This window comes from Cucurbita moschata, unplaced genomic scaffold, assembly GCF_002738365.1.
Source record: "Cucurbita moschata cultivar Rifu unplaced genomic scaffold, Cmos_1.0 Cmo_Scf00028, whole genome shotgun sequence".
Lineage (NCBI taxonomy): Eukaryota > Viridiplantae > Streptophyta > Magnoliopsida > Cucurbitales > Cucurbitaceae > Cucurbita > Cucurbita moschata.
In genome coordinates this window covers 2,196,534-2,212,851 of record NW_019268544.1, presented here as the reverse complement: position 1 = coordinate 2,212,851, position 16,318 = coordinate 2,196,534, and the positions used below count along the sequence as shown (strand labels likewise).

Below are 16,318 nucleotides of genomic sequence, written 5' to 3'. Positions count from 1 at the left end.
AGGTAAGGATAAATTAGCTTTTTTTTTAATTTTATTTATTAAGCGTAATTGCAAATTGTTATTAATAATTTAGACCATATTTTATATTTTCATTTTAACCTTTTCTTTTTAAAGCCATTGTTTAAGTGTTAGCTCATCATTGGAGTAAGCAAAATGCTAATCAAACCAACAATAGCAATTAACTATTAGTTATTGATTGATCAACAAATTAATATGATCATCAGTTACCAATATCAGGGGTGAGAAGCATCTGCTTTTGGTGTTGATTGAATGAAACCAATCCTTATTTATTATTCTTATTATTATTATTATTATTTCTCTCTTTTTTTATTTTTCCTTTTTCTTTCGAGTTCAACAACTTAACCTGTAATTTATTCACAAAAGTTGTTTACATAGAAGAGGTTTGAAGTTGTTATTTCAAGCGTACAATCACTTTAATCATTGCATTCATTTTAGATTTTGGACCACACATTTCAACCAATCCCTGGATTTGAAGTATCTAATGGGTTAGAATTTAATTTGGGTCTATTTTAGGATTATGTAACTAATTGAAATGTTATTCATATCACAATTTTTTATTTTATTTTATATCTATATTGAGACAATTTTATTCAATTTTCTTTTTCAAATGATTTTGAATTGAAATTTCTAATTTAAGATTTAATTGGATTCAAAATCAAATTAAATTCGAGTTTGAATTGAAATATCCTGTATAAAGTGGGCTGAATTACACTTTCAATTTTTATTTTTCAAGGTAGCCATCTCCTCCAATTCTTCTCTCCTTACTCAAGCTTCCCCATCCCCTCATGTTTTTTCTTCTTTTTTGAAAGTTATACTTAAATCTGCTTTTTCGTTTTTTTTTTTTTTAATTTGTTTTTGCTTCATTCTTCTCTTGAATTATTATTTTTTCTTTACTTATGGTCTTTCATTAATAATTTTGTAATTGTATTGCAACACAGATCACCATCATTCAAAGAAAATGGTCTGTGATAGCTTTGGAAATCAATTTGTTTAACATCACTTTTGTATTATTTAGAAATAGTTGTATCTCAAACTTAAAAGAAGAGATTGTATAAATAAATTAATAAAACATTCAGCAATTACTAAATGTACAACAAATAATTAATTTAAAGAGAACTAATATCAATTAAACGTAAAAAAAAATAAAAATTAAAACATATCATGATCAACATTTGATCAAACTCAAAAAGAAAAAGAATATATAGAAATTTATAGTAAAAGAGCATAAAAGTTTAATAAACCACTTTAGTTTGAAAGAGAAATATTAGGGGTTAAATTCAAGAGACATTTGATAGGGAGAAAGAAAACAAGAAAAGGAATAATGGAAAGGAAGAAAAACAAAATGGAGGAAAGACACTGAAGGTTCGTTCCTTTTGTTTTGTGTGTGTTAAGTTATAAATAATAATAAGATAAGATATGGGAAATTGGGTTCTCTCTCAGCAATGATGCTCTGCTTGGAATAAAGAACAAATTTCTAAAAATGAAGGACAACAGACACCAAAAATGGAGTTGACCAAATCATTCATCAAATCTTATAAATTCTCACATAGATTTTCCGCCACAATCATCCCCCTAACATAAATTCATCCACACATGAAGATTCCAATATAAAAAACAAGTGTCCTAAAACCTAGAGATACAGCCATTCAACCAAAAGAAGACAAATTTCTAGGTAAATGGGAGAAGGACAGAAAACTTGAACATGGGGTTAGAGAAAGAGCAAGAGCATGAGAGCCAATATCATGTGTGGAGGGAGGCGAGGTGACAAAGAAGAAGAAGAAGAAGAATGGTTGGGGCTATATGGAGAAAGGGGCGTAGGGCTGCTGCAACAAGAGATAGATGCCTTAAGAATATTGTGGTAAAAACATTAAACTAGATGGGGGTGGGGAGGGAATAAAGTTGGATCAAAAGCATGCCCTAGAAATTAGAAATTAGAAAATGGAAATTGGGGAAGGGGATGGTTGTATTGGTAAAAGTGTACATCATTATTTATACCACATTGTCATCATGTATGGGGTGGAGGGGGGGTTTATGAAAAGTATAAAGCGAACCCAGAATTTTGGCAGAGTTTGGAGAGAGATTAGGAGGCAAACAAATGTGAGTGGCTTCTTCTTCTATGATGCTGATGCACGCCGGCAGCTTTACCTTATTATTTTTTTTCTCTCTTTCTCTCTATTACCCAAACTCCAATCGGCACGCCTGCCCTCCACTCCACTCCACTCAAACACACAACCTTCTAATAACATAAACACACCCTCTCTCCCTCTCTAAATTCTAAAATAATGCAAAAGCTAATCCACTAGCTAACACCATCGATCATCTTCTTAGACATGCTTACCTTTCCTTTCTTTTTATCACACTTCCATCATCTTTTTGTCAGAACCAGAATTCTATTTCTAAACCAATCCCACTCCCCTTCTCTACTTTTTACACAATCCCAACCATGCTCTATGTGTTATGGCTATATTACATTTCAGATTTAGCCCATAAAAACAATCGTCTACTTGCTTGCTTCCACAGAAGAGGGTTTTAAAATAAGAACCCCAAAGGCTTCCCCCCCTCTCCATTATTCCTCCCCATCTTTCTCTCACCTTTAGCTGTGTTATTGTTTTAGGCATTAACCCACCACCTAAATTCGCAGTCTGAAACGAATCCTCACTTTCAGACAACTTGTTCTAAGTCCAAAAGACTAAGGAGATTCCGAGTGTTTTTTTCTTTTTTGATGTGGGTCTTAAATGGATACCTTGTTTCGGCTTGTCAATCTTCAGTCCGAACAATCTTACAACTCCAGTAGAAGTAGAACCAATTCTAGCAGCTCTAGATCGTCTAGACAAAACCAATATCATTACCATCAACAGGAAGACGAAGAATGCTACAACGTTCTCATGGATGAGGAAAATTTCTCATCGTCTAGTAATTCTAGACAATACTACAATCCTTACCTTCCCAACCCATCTTCCACCGTCTCCACCACGCCCACCGCCACCACCCCAACCCCGATCGATCAATTCTCATTCGTCTCCCCCGCTCCGGATTTCAACTTCGAATTTTCCGGCAGGTGGGCCCCTGATATTCTCCTGGAAACCGCCAGGGCCATTTCTGACAGGAATAGTGCTCGTGTTCAGCAGCTGATGTGGATGCTAAACGAACTTAGCTCCCCCTATGGGGATACGGATCAAAAGCTAGCTGCCTATTTCCTGCAGGCCTTGTTTACCCGCATGACTGATTCCGGCGACCGTAATTATCGCGCTTTGTCCTCCGCCTCAGAGAAATCATGCTCATTCGAATCAACTAGGAAAATGATGCTCAAGTTTCAGGAGGTTAGTCCCTGGACCACTTTTGGGCATGTTTCTTGCAATGGCGCACTAATTGAAGCCTTAGAAGGCGAATCAAAGCTACACATAATCGATATCAGTAACACGTATTGCACTCAGTGGCCCACTTTGCTAGAAGCCCTCGCGACTCGTACCGACGATACGCCCCACCTACGCCTCACAACTGTCGTCATCACTAAACCCGGCGATGGAAGTGGAGTAGCCGCATCTCAAAAAGTAATGAAGGAAATAGGTACAAGAATGGAAAAGTTCGCTAGGCTTATGGGCGTACCTTTCAAATTCCACACGCTATACCATTCCGGTGACCTTTCAGATTTGGACTTGGCGAAATTAGACATCAAAGAAGACGAGGCACTCGCCGTCAACTGCATCGGAGCGTTACGTTCCGTGGCGGCAGTTGATAACCGCCGAGATTTCTTGATTGCATCTTTCCGCAGTTTACGGCCGCGGATAATCACGGTGATAGAAGAGGAAGCCGACCTCGACGTAGGCGTCGATGGGATTGAATTTCTGAGTGGGTTCCAAGAATGTCTGCGTTGGTTTAGGGTTTACTTCGAGACATTGGACGAGAGTTTCACGAGGACAAGCAACGAGCGGTTGATGCTTGAGAGAGCAGCCGGTAGGGCAATCGTGGACCTGGTGGCTTGCTCGGCAGCGGAGTCGGTGGAGAGAAGGGAATCGGCAGCTCGGTGGGCACAGCGGTTGCATGGAAGCGGTTTCAGTCCGCTGATATTCAGCGACGAAGTATGCGACGACGTAAGGGCACTATTGAGGAGGTACAAGGAAGGGTGGGCAATGACACAGAGCTCGGACGTCGCCGGAATATTCTTGACGTGGAAAGAGCAGCCGGTGGTGTGGGCCAGTGCATGGAAACCTTGACTGACCTTCACCAGTGGGTCCATCGAAATGGAAATGGTTCAGTTGGTGGCTTTTAGCACATGGCCGAAGGATGGGGGAAACCCTCGGGCAAGGCCGTTTGGAACCAAAAAAAGGGAGGGAACATAAATTAAAGTATCTATTTCCAGTGATTTTAATACAATTCAGGTACATTTTAATTCTTAATTTGTCATTATTTCCCCATTTTTATGAACCTTTTTTTCCCTTTTTTCTTTTCTTCTCTTCATTACCATTTCAAATTATAGAACAACAATGCATCACGTAGAAGGAATTTAACTTTTAGATAAATAATCATTACTATACCTTAATTTTAATATATATGTAAAGAAGAAGTAAAATGTTGACGAATATTTTTGGTAAGAAGAAAAAAGGTTCAAGAAATCAGTAACGTTTCCACTTGATCTTAATCTTAATCTTAATTATATAACCTCTCTCTATTGCATTCTACACAACAATGGAAAGAAAGAAAAAGTATCAATAATTTAATGTTCTCAATTGAGTCCGAAACACAACCTTATAGGATGTGCACATAATATTTAGTAAAGAAGATTGGAATTATATCAAATAGTAAATGTCTTTTTAACTTTAAAAAAAAAAATAGTAGAAATATTCTGGATTGCATAGGAAATGAACCACTTTTTTTAGAATCATTATTAAAACGAGTAAGATCCAAACAATTGTCACAATGGGAAGAGAAGAGAGGTCCAATATCACAAGTGGAGTTGGTGGATGGAGATGAAGCAAAATGGCATTAATAAGCAAGTAAATTTGAATGATATCAAATTGGTTAAGTTGGAGATTAGATAGATAATAGAAAGTAAAGAGAGAAGAAAAACTTAGAAGGGGAGGGAAAAGAAGGCATTGGGTTTTGGGAATAGAACTTCGAGCCTGTGGAGGCACTCAGAATCTTAGGACGGCCGCTGAGATATTCGCTCATTAGTGGCACAAATGGGCTGTGTAGTGGCCTCCTCATGCTGACTTTCAATGCCCACTTTCTTTCTCTCTCTCTAAATTCCTGAGGAAACTTTTCAAAAGTCTAAGATTTTTCATATGGGATTTGACAGAGGGAGGGAGGGAGGAGGGTGTTCTTTATTTAAGCCAGCCATCTTACTTTTCTAATTATGGCCCCCACTAATGGAAAAAAAAAAAGAAAAAAAAGAAAAAAAAGAAAAAAGCTCTTTCCCAGTGATGCTACTTTTGGCCCACAGAAGGTGAATGATTCGCTTTAAAATTACAAAATACAGAAACAAAAACATGAGTGCGTATAAAGATAAGGCTACGTTTATAGTACCTGAGTTCACTTTCAACTTTCAAGTACTTTCTGGCTGGTCTTTCTCATTTGAACTAGCCGTGTATCTTGCGAGGAGCGTGAGAATGTGATGCGTCATTTCAATAAACTTACCAGCCAGAGTAAATACAGGCTAACTTTATTTCAATGTGGCCTAAAATCTCACCGTTGACACTACAAGTCTCTTCCCTTACAACACCAACACCAACACCAACACATTCTATAAAAGTTGATGTGGGCAGGTCCATGCCGTGGCCTTAAAGCTGCCGATTCCCATGGATGAACAATTGTTACTTTTCAGTTTTCTTTTCATAGGGCCGAACCAATAATCTCCTCTCCACGACATTCAAAACTGGCTCTCATTTTTCTTTTTCCTTTTCCCGCTTCTGTTATGAACTGTGGAATACCCCCCACCCACTTGAATAGTTTGTTGTCTGTCAAAGAGCACGAGTCTGCTCATGGGGTGTGCAGGCTACCCTTTCTTTCCTATCCCAATATCCTTTACTTAGATCTATAATTAACAAACTTATCCCTTGAAAGCCTATTGATTTTAGCCATGCTCGGGTTCACTAGTAAAGGTATGCTTCTTCCAGGAAAACTAAAAGATAAATAACGTTCGGTACTGTAATAACATGAGGTTTGTCTACTCATTCATCATCGAAAACTTTACCAGTTTCGAAAATATGGTACAACCATATGGGTTCAAGCAAAGCCTTTGCCCTATCCAACTGATGACGTTCATCTCCATTACATTGTGATAATTCTTTCTCTATCTGAGGGTAACAACGTTGCAAAGAAGCCAACATAATATCACCCCACTCTCTGTCGTCAGCACTGTACAGGCTTCGGCACACGAACTGTAGAAGTCCCAATACCAGCCCAAAGTCCTTTGTTTCCAACCCAATTTCTGAGCCAATCATAAAAATCGCTCCAACTGCATCCAAGATGTGGTGATCTCTTTCTAAAAATGTGATAGTCATCTTCAGAAATTTCTTAAATATGGAAAATTTATGTTGGTCTAGAGATCTGTCATCGTCCTCCTCGGTAGAATCTTCATTCAAATTGAGAAGTTCGATCTTTGCAACCATTGATATCCATGGGGGAAAATTAATTTTGGCTTGCTCAAAGAAGTACATGTGCGCCTCCTCTCCTTCAACAGGTTTTATTATGCAATCAGCTCCTAAAGCCAAAATCAGATCAGGAAGCCAAGACTTTGCCACCGCAACAAGACGTGCTGCATAACCAGACCCCAAATGTACTTCAACTAAGGCTATCAAATCAAGCAAATTATGGCCAAGAATAGGAATCTGCGTCAACGATGAATCTTTCACATGTCTTAACACTTGATTCAATAACTTGGCAGCATAGGTTAATGAGCACTTTAGACAGAGGAAAAATTCTTTCGTTTCCATCTCGAACTGAATATCTTTATAAACTTGTTGGCCTAAAATCGACGTGATGAGTTGCATATACTCTGAAGCAAATTTCAAGCACAATTCATACTTTTCTGAAAGAAAGCCCATGGAAATAGAATCAACAATGAACTTGAGGATAGCTGTAAGGTTCTTCCCCTGCTTCAACGTCTTTTTTAAAGGATCAACACATCCTACATGAATAACTACAAATGTCAACAATTTGTCATTCACGTTTATAGAAATAGTATATATGCTAACAAGTATTGCAAAAAACAAAAATCTAAGATTTTACTAAAAACCTGAATCCCAAAACAATTAGATGCATGGTTCTTTTTAATGTTCTTCATCAACTAATTTGAAAGTATCATCTGAGCTAACTTCAAGAATCAGAAAACCTATAAGATCTTATTATTTTGAGTTTATCCCATGATTATTAAAAACATGGATTGAAATAATGATCCATTAACAAAGAATTGAAAAGCAGCATCATATAGCAAGATTAAGAGTATCAGGGCATCTCATTCTATAAATTTAATCTAACAAAACAAAGTACTTCGGTCATTATTTCAACTTGAAGTATTAGTTGAGCTAGTTTACACTCAAGAGTAGAATTCACTTGCGAATTGCTTACCTCCCTCAAGAGGGTGAGATTGATTTCTCCCAGATTCCTTCAGCTTTTTTTCTACATGTTGAGACAATTTTCTGACACCTCGCTTAGCTTCATCAGGTTTTCTAGGGTCCTCTGACTCGTACAGTTTCTTAACGCAGTTAAGCAAGTGATCAAGCGTCTGCTCCAATATTGCCTGCAGAAGAATGATAAGACTTCAGAAATATACTGTAAAGGTAAAACGTGGATCAGACAGTATGATAATTTCCACAACTTCAAATGAGTTTCCGTTGGCAAGTAAAGTTGAAACTACTGTAACATAATAAAAAAGAAACTTTGTACTAAACACTTTGCTCAACTAGAATAAAATCTTAATAATAAAAATTACAGTTTTTCATCAAACAGGAATTATTTGATAATATTGTAATAGCAATACTATTTGAGTAATTAACCGGGCAGTTAAGCAATTTTAAGTGGAAGGTAAAGAGAGCTGGATGGGAACATATATCTAAGAAACAAGAAGACACCGTATACAGTTCATCCTATCCAAGGGGAATAGGGACTAGTACTTCAAGTTACCAGAATATCAAAGTATAAGCACTTGCCTCTGAACTAGAAGAATCTGTGACAATTTTGTTCTTGGTTCCACTATTACTCGTACTATTTTTGCTGCAACACTTCTTTAGCGCCATGTGCAAAGCAAGAGATGTATATGCTAGAACGGGAGATACATCCATAAACTCGTAATCAACGCATTCCACAATACTTACTTCACAGATAACTTTTAAAGTAAGAAATATGGTCTCTATAGTCTGAGAACTCAATAAAGCACTCTTCATTTTTTCATCTGAAACCAAATCTTTAACTTGCCACGATATTCCTACTGCAACAAGGTAGTCGCCTTCAAAGCTCATACACTTTTTTCCACCAAAACGCTTTAATTTAGATAGTACTTTCCCTGATAATTTGCATCTCTTTCTCTTTGCAGGGGAAACACTCAACTTTGGTATCTCAGTACCAAATCTAATGTGACAACGATAAGCAGATTTCTGTAGTAACAATGTCATGGCTTCGAACATAACATCCAGTGCATCACAAGCCTGGAAAAACTTATGGCCAGACCTCACTTCAGCTTGCTTTGCTAAGTCACCCGACAAACCACTACAGTTAGTAATTAATTGCATACACTCCTCAAGGAGATCCGTAAGATCATCGGGAGAGAACATGGACACAATGTCGAATAAAGAAGATCGTGCACGCCCAGAATGTGCTACAGAGAGCAAGCACTTCAATTTTTCACCGGTGAACAAATCTTTGAGATCGTTCTTATAACAAAGTTCACTAGAAATGCTGTTGCAGAGGTATTTGGCTGAAAGAAGTAAGCCATCAATGTAATTTTCATCCAGCTTGGCAGAGGACGAAACCAAATTGATTAATGCTTGAACAAGCTCCTTAATTGACTTAAGAGATGCCCCTTCTGACGCAGCAAATTCACAAAATCTTGCTCCAGCCATGGGAGACCGCTTTATAAGTGTTATGCAGCGACTGCATGCCTCTTCAATTGATACTTTGGTGGGAAAATACGAAGGTATCAGCAATCTAGTAATTTTCTGGCTAATAATGGGTTGATCATGTGCGAGTACCGTTAACAATACATCTAAACTGACCACCTACAGAAACATTCGAGGATACTTTATCGGAAAGAACACGCCTTTGTAGCATTTATGCTTAAAAAAAATTAGTAATATGATAGCCTTACCTTATTAAACTGGAAATCACGAACATCCCTGATAAGGAGGAGGATATCTGCTAGAGCTACTCTTACCGAAAGCGCATTATCCAGCATCAAATGCCCCAACCTTGGTAAGATCACTTTAAGAATCTCATGGGATTGAGGGTTTCCAAACAAATAGATTATGCCATTCAATGTTGAAAGCCTGACTTCATTGGATATATCACGCGACATTTCATCAAAAATTTTGGTAATGATCTTTGTGATGGTCGATGAAGGGATTATTTCCCAAAATAAATAAAGAATGCGACAACAACCTTCAACTGCTACGACTCTCACATCAGAACATTCATCCATGAGAAGCTTCTCTATTAAAAAGAACTGTTTCTCGAGCAATGTGTCCTTTAGCTCTTTTGTAGCATCTGGGTTTTCCAGAGGAAACACATCCAAAAGTAGGTGCAATGAGTTTTGACGAACATTTGAATTTGCAACCTGGCAAGAGATTCAGCAGGATGATAAGAACCGTGTACTAACCAAAGCCTAAATACATACTTCCATAAGCAGAATCCTCCGAGTATATTATACATGAACGTTAAATAGAAGTTGCGTCTATTAACTTTGAAGTGATCCATCAAAAGATGATTAAACCGATGTGACTATTTCAAAAAATTATTTTTGCTTTGTTACCAAACTATCTAACTCTTAAGAGAGACAATTTTGCAGTTCAAGATCACTTAGAATGTTTATCCAAGCACACTCTAAATCGTTAATAGATTGAGAAGTAGAAGCTCAGCTAGTACTGAAACCTTACTAAAACACTATCACAACCAAATCCTAAAGAAAAATTCAATTGTTTCATACATCCTCAACATTTTAATTCATCTTCTAACCTTCGAAGTAAGTTAATTCAATCGTTCCTTTTTTCCCTCTTAACTGTTTACTATGAACAAGATGAGGAGTGCAGACTAATGAATTTCAGAATGTCACAAGAACACATTAATTGCTACTGCTCATACCAATTGAGCTATAGAGACATTCAATTGTGAATTAAGAACGGATTGCTAGAAAGAGAGAAGTACCTGCAGCGATCGAAATATCACAGGCTCAGTTAGACGGAAAAGAAGCTTCTCAACACCGTCGACAGTTCGCTGGTCTACAAACGCTCCTAAAACCCTTCTAATGGAAGCACTAAACGCACTTGTGCTCGCATGTATGGCAACCTCCACCAGACCCTGCAAAAAACCATTTTCCATTTCATCTCTTATATCTCCTTCAGAATTCCGCCAAGCACGAAACACGATGTCTCCGTACCCCTCCAACATAGATTTTCTTCCAAATGGAATTTGGGATCGGATAATTGCCAACGCTTCCTTCAGTAGCTGCCGACTTAAGCCAAACGTATATGCCAGGAACCGACGACCATCCTCGGTTTTCAAATACAGAGGTGAAATAACGCAACGAATTAGCAAAAGTTTCAAATCTTTGATACTCTCGTCTTCAAAATCAAACAAGGAAAATGCCTCACGAAGCATATAAACCTTGTGCACATCCCCCTTCTTCTTTAGCGTCAACGATCTAGAGAGCAGGAAAGGGAGGGACAGAGAGATCAGTGATTCTCGCCCCGGCAAGTCCTCCTTCCACCATTCCTCGCACAAATTTGCAATCTCCGTTGACAATACGGAATTCGACTCTAATATAACCAAATTATCGTGCAACTCCCGAGCGCACGGCAGTAAATCGATCAGAGAAAATACTCTTTTAGGGTGCGAAATGCACAAGAACACAAGGTACGACAAAATTTCGAGCTCTGCCAGAACTTTCTCCTTTCGTAAGTTCGAATTGGATTCACCACTTTCTAAATCTTCAAATTCCCGAGTTTTGGAATGGCGCAAAGATCGTCGCAGACGTTTAGTGGGAGGAGACTGCGGGGACTTGGAGGGACTAGAGTTGAATTGTGGATTAGAGTTCGTGAAACTGGTGCCTAGAAGATTCCGAAAAGTTTCAATTGCACGAGAAACAGAAAGTTGGAGGGCTAGAGGAATAGAGGAGGAAAGATCTGAAGAAGACTTTACGCCATGAATTAGGGTTTTGAGCGCGTGCTTTGATGACTTGAGGCTTAGTTTTACAGCAGACGAGACGAATTCTCCCGCCGAGGATTCAAGAGATGAACGCAACCTCTTCTCCATGGGAGACAAACTTCTACTATCTCTATTTCGATATCCCTTTCTGCTATATATGGGGTTGGAGTCCTTCCTTCGTCTTTAAACAGAGTCGTCGGAAACGGAAACTGAGGCCAAAACTGTCGCTTCCTTCCATTCGACGACGGAGGAGAATCGCTTCATCCTCTGTACTTCAAAATTCGAAGGCGAAGACGGAGAAATGATGACCATGACGGAGCATCTCCGGTTGACTCTGATACTCTGCTGCTTCTTTTTTACCAATCTTCACGGACAGGTACGTTTAGTATAACCCCATTCGAATTTGAATTGAGCATTTTCGCGCCCTTTTCACAATAGTCTCGTCCCCCACGTCTGTATAACTTGGGCCGGCCCAGAACTAATTAGTGTTCATATATTTAAATATTTGTTAATTAAAGGTTCATTTCTCTATTTGTGCAAACATACAATTAATGAAGGGAAGACCCAAGCTAAGAATTCAAATAATTGAACTTTGTTCATAGAACTATCATTCATGAACGAAATGAAACGTCATTCCTTTCTAATTTATATTATAAATACATTTTTTCCATTTTTCTACGGTCATTTCTAATTAATTTATATTTAATAAATATGATAGAACCAAGATAAACTGAGAACAAAGATCGACCTTTACATGATTTAGAAAGGAAAAGTATTGTTAATGTGGGTAGTTAAAAGTTCGATCTCTGCCGTTGAGCTTCATGATGTTCCTTTCTCCAACCGATGTGAGATCTCACAATCCACCCGTGTCGTACATCACCTGATGACAGACTCTGATACCATTTGTAACATCTTAACCCAACCGCGAGCAAATATTGTCTGCTTTAGCGCGTTATGTATCGTAATCAGCATCACATTTTAAAACGCATCTGTCAAAAAAAAGTTTCAACACCCTTCTAAGAAATGCTGAGGAGGGATCAAGCCACTTGCGAGTGGAGATTGGAGATGGGGCATAGATGGAATCTTAACGGTGAAGTTAGGGTATGAGGCTTTTGTGGTATGATTAGTCTCCCTTACTTGGGTGTGGCTTCCAGTGTTTTCATCCCCATGGGGGGAAAACAGTACACTCTGTAGTCATCAACCACTGACAGTGTTTCCATTACAAAACCAAAACTAAAAGAGGTATGATATGTGGAACCACTGACACCCATCTTCTCAGATATCTCAATGCCTAACTTCTCCCACCATATCCCAACCAAAACAAATGGGATGCATCACCAACGCCAACTTTCAACCAAAATAATTCACTCCTGCCCCTCATCTCTCACTCAAAATAGCTACTACCACACCCTTTTCATCCTCCCCCCATCCCTCATTCCCCAACTAAACCATCTGATATAAGCCAAGATCGTCACTCAACGAGTAGGAAGAGACATTCCCGAACTTCCCTTCGATCAGAAACTCTTTTCCTGTTTCAGAATATCAAATGACTAAGTGAGGAAGAAAAACAGGAGAATAGAGCCAGCCAAACCAACAACGAACAGATGAATTAGTTTCGAGTTTGAAGTGAGTGAGTGAGGAAGAGTATGAAAGAATCCTAACAATGGATCAAAAGGTATTCCAACATTCTTATTAATGTTATGTATACACTTCTTCCAAATGGCTCAAATGGTACACAGGAAAGCACAAACTTTATCAGCTCCAGTGTATTGAAAGAGAAGGGGGAAGCATCCCAAGCCTCCCATCAAAAGGTAGGGTGGCAATAGATACTCAACAATAAAATTCGTGATCATCATGGCAAAAACAATGGAACTAAATAAAACAAAATTTAATAAATATAATGAAAAGAGCAAGTGACAGCATCAAGTGATCATGAACATAAAAACATTAGCAATAACCACAACAACCTTCAGTCTCCTTCAAGGATTCTCTTGGAATTTGATGGTTTTCTTTTTCTTATACTAAGTCAGCTTCTTCTTGTGTTCTTCATCTTCTTGTTCTTACTCCATTGTCCAGGCTATAATTATCCCTTTCTCTCATATTTACTTCTCCCTTATTTCTATTTCTTGTCTGTCACTGCTGGATCCTTTATTGGGTATTGGAAAAATGAAGCCCCAATCGTTTGATCAACAAAAATTTATCTCGAACAACAATGTTGGAGTGAAAAACATCCTAGATTCTCATTATTAATACCATACTATGTTTCACTATGGCCGATGAATCTTCTTCTCCGGACAATCTGGATCGGACTCCTCGAATGTGAGTCGTCTCTTACTCTTAGTACCAGAAGTGGAGGTAGCAGAACGGTTGTCAACAATATTAGGGGTGGTTGTGCAGATTGAAGATGATGGAGTTCCAATAATCTCTTCTTTCACATTCCCTTTCTCAGTTTTGAGCATCAGATTATAGCAAAAGAATGCATCTTCCTGTTGCATTTTTCAACAATGCAAGAACAAAATAAGCAAAAACATGCACATCGGATCTGATTTATGCACTATGAACCATCTCAAAGCAGTAGAACTCACATATTCTAAAGACCCAAATGAAGGTATCGCTTTCAAATTAAGCTCAACCCGTTCTCTTGTCATATGAGCATCAGATGAAGCTAATAATGAAGCGGCAGCTATGATAGATGGTCGATGATCCACTAAGTTAATCTCTGTACCGTAAGTCCCAGTTTAATGAACAGATCAATTGAAGTTGCAAATGAAGAAGCGATTAATCATGAAATGGGGGATCGGATGATACCTTTAACTGTTGCCATTATAAACTTCGCAGCTTTAGAGAGTAATCCTTGTGAATTGGAGTCGATGAAGATCGTTCGGATTAAGTATTGTAGATAAGAAAAGGGAGTGACTGAGCTCATTCTCCATCCCAAGGTATTAAGAATGTAGAGTTCCATTCTTTGAATTGCCTTGCTTTCCATATCAAATCCCTCAACTTGAAGACTCGATAGCTTAGGGGTTTTAGATTCCTCCATCTTAGCCGCCAGTGACAGGGATCCCACAGCCAACAATCGGAAAATCCACGACCTCTTTTGCTGTCCGTCAATTACAGAAGAATCAATTAATCAAACACTTGATCGGCATAACCCAACATTCAGATTGACGGATTAGATAGCTTACAAGGTTCCGGATAGACAAAACCCGATCGAAATAGGTGATGGATAGATACGCAGTATGGAATTGAAATCCAAAAAGCACCTGACTCTAAATCAAAGAACAGACACAAAACCAAGCTATAAAATCCCCAAAAGAACAAAAACAAAACAAAACAAAACAAAAACACGAATCCATTGAAGGGTAAGTCGAATTGTAGCAAAAAAGAAGACGAACTTTGAGAATCCATTCAATTGCATCCAATCGGACAGTCCTCAACCAGGTCTGGATAGATGGCGGAGAATGATTTAAGGGCAAAGGGGTTGTAGATTCAGTCCCAGTCTCTCTTGCAACTAAGATCTCAAAATACTCATCATCGTCATCGGCGAGAAAAAAGGGAACCGGGTCGGAAGGGGCGGTGGGTTCATCGGGGTCATCGTCAGTCAAGAAAGACGCATCTTCTTGACACAATAGATTGGAGAGAGAGAAAGAAGAAGCTCGGTCAGTAGTGTACCCCATATCTGGGCGTCGGGTTCTCTGTACATTCGAACAAGAAGAAAAGTCTAAGAAAGGGGAATGTGGGTAAATTTGTAGAGAAGCTCCTTAACTCCTAAAACCCACGAACAAGCCCAAAACATGGAGTGGAGAAAGAGGGCGAAGGTGAGGAGAAAAAAAAAAAAAAAAAAAAGAGGGAAAAGAGTGGACTTTGGCGAGTGGGGAGGCGGGCGAAAACACCGGTTTCGTTGCCGCCAAAACAACCGGATGAGATATTGAGTTTCTTTCCCTCTTCAATCCCCTTTTCTTTCCTATCAAACTCGTATCATATCATATCAATTCTTCGTCTTCTCCTTCTTTTCCTTTCATTACCATAAAAATAAAAAACCTAATTTCTTTTTACCCATTAAATATATTTATAAAATTACGCTACCATAAACGAGCGCATGATGCTCGTGACAAAGATACCAATACAAGAGGCGATCCAACTAACTAAACCTTTAAAATGTTGGAAAACACACAGACAAATCTCATGAAAACTACGCTCTTCATGGATCGACGCCAAACCATACTGTTAAAGGCAAAATTAATTCGACAACTCAGTATTCAATAATGTTGAGAAGAATCAAATATAAATATATATGATAAAATAAATACATATCTTCTTGATTTTCACGGTTCTCTTTTTCCTAAAACCAAATTCGATCTCAAGTTTTGTGTTTTATTTGTGGAATAATTAGAAATAAATAAATAAAATAAAAGATTTCACATACAATTGACCAAATAAACTTTAATGTTCTTTAATATCACAAGAATGATTCGGCTCACTTGAGTTACAAAATTTTTATTTGGAAATATATTTCGAACATAAAATAAATTTTCTTTTAACATCATATTTTGACGAGGCTTGTTGACTTAGAATCGAAGTCGAAATTTAAAGGGTAAAAATGGGAAGGATAATTAATCATAACGTTAAAAGACTAAAAAACCTGTAGAGATTATTAATTAATGTTAAGGTTTAATTAAGTAGTAATGTAAAGGCATGATAGAATAAAAATGTGTATGCACAAAAATAGCAGTTATCATCTGTAAAAACAACAATAATAAAAATAATAATTGAAGAAGGAGTAAATAGTAAATTGAAAATAAATAATGGGAGAAAATATGTATATATATATATACAGGTTGGAGGAATTAGGTAAATATAAATTGGGACAGCTGTGGGGAGTGGGAGTATAAATTTTTATTACTGCCCAAGTTTGATTGTTGGTCTGTGGGGCTCACCCATTTGT

At 38.0% G+C, this 16,318-nt stretch overlaps 3 protein-coding genes across 3 annotated transcripts; 1 reads left to right on the top strand and 2 right to left on the bottom strand.

The window, feature by feature from the left end:
* Window positions 1-1,565: 1,565 nt before the first annotated feature.
* On the top strand, window positions 1,566-4,462 carry LOC111463088 (protein SHORT-ROOT-like). The gene has a single exon (XM_023106898.1). The coding sequence runs from the start codon at window positions 2,757-2,759 to the stop codon at window positions 4,233-4,235; it is 1,479 nt and encodes a 492-aa protein (XP_022962666.1). The 5' UTR covers window positions 1,566-2,756; the 3' UTR covers window positions 4,236-4,462.
* A 1,702-nt stretch (window positions 4,463-6,164) lies between these two features.
* On the bottom strand, window positions 6,165-11,763 carry LOC111463584. The gene is made up of 5 exons (XM_023107586.1): window positions 10,375-11,763; window positions 9,323-9,787; window positions 8,169-9,233; window positions 7,588-7,759; window positions 6,165-7,147 (listed from the first exon to the last, which is right to left on the bottom strand). Exons 1-5 carry the CDS (start codon window positions 11,479-11,481, stop codon window positions 6,189-6,191), a joined length of 3,768 nt encoding a protein of 1,255 aa, XP_022963354.1. The 5' UTR covers window positions 11,482-11,763; the 3' UTR covers window positions 6,165-6,188.
* A 1,353-nt stretch (window positions 11,764-13,116) lies between these two features.
* Window positions 13,117-15,367, bottom strand: LOC111463543 (cyclin-D5-1-like). The gene is made up of 5 exons (XM_023107514.1): window positions 14,769-15,367; window positions 14,559-14,642; window positions 14,182-14,473; window positions 13,959-14,092; window positions 13,117-13,859 (listed from the first exon to the last, which is right to left on the bottom strand). Exons 1-5 carry the CDS (start codon window positions 15,048-15,050, stop codon window positions 13,641-13,643), a joined length of 1,011 nt encoding a protein of 336 aa, XP_022963282.1. The 5' UTR covers window positions 15,051-15,367; the 3' UTR covers window positions 13,117-13,640.
* Window positions 15,368-16,318: the final 951 nt, after the last annotated feature.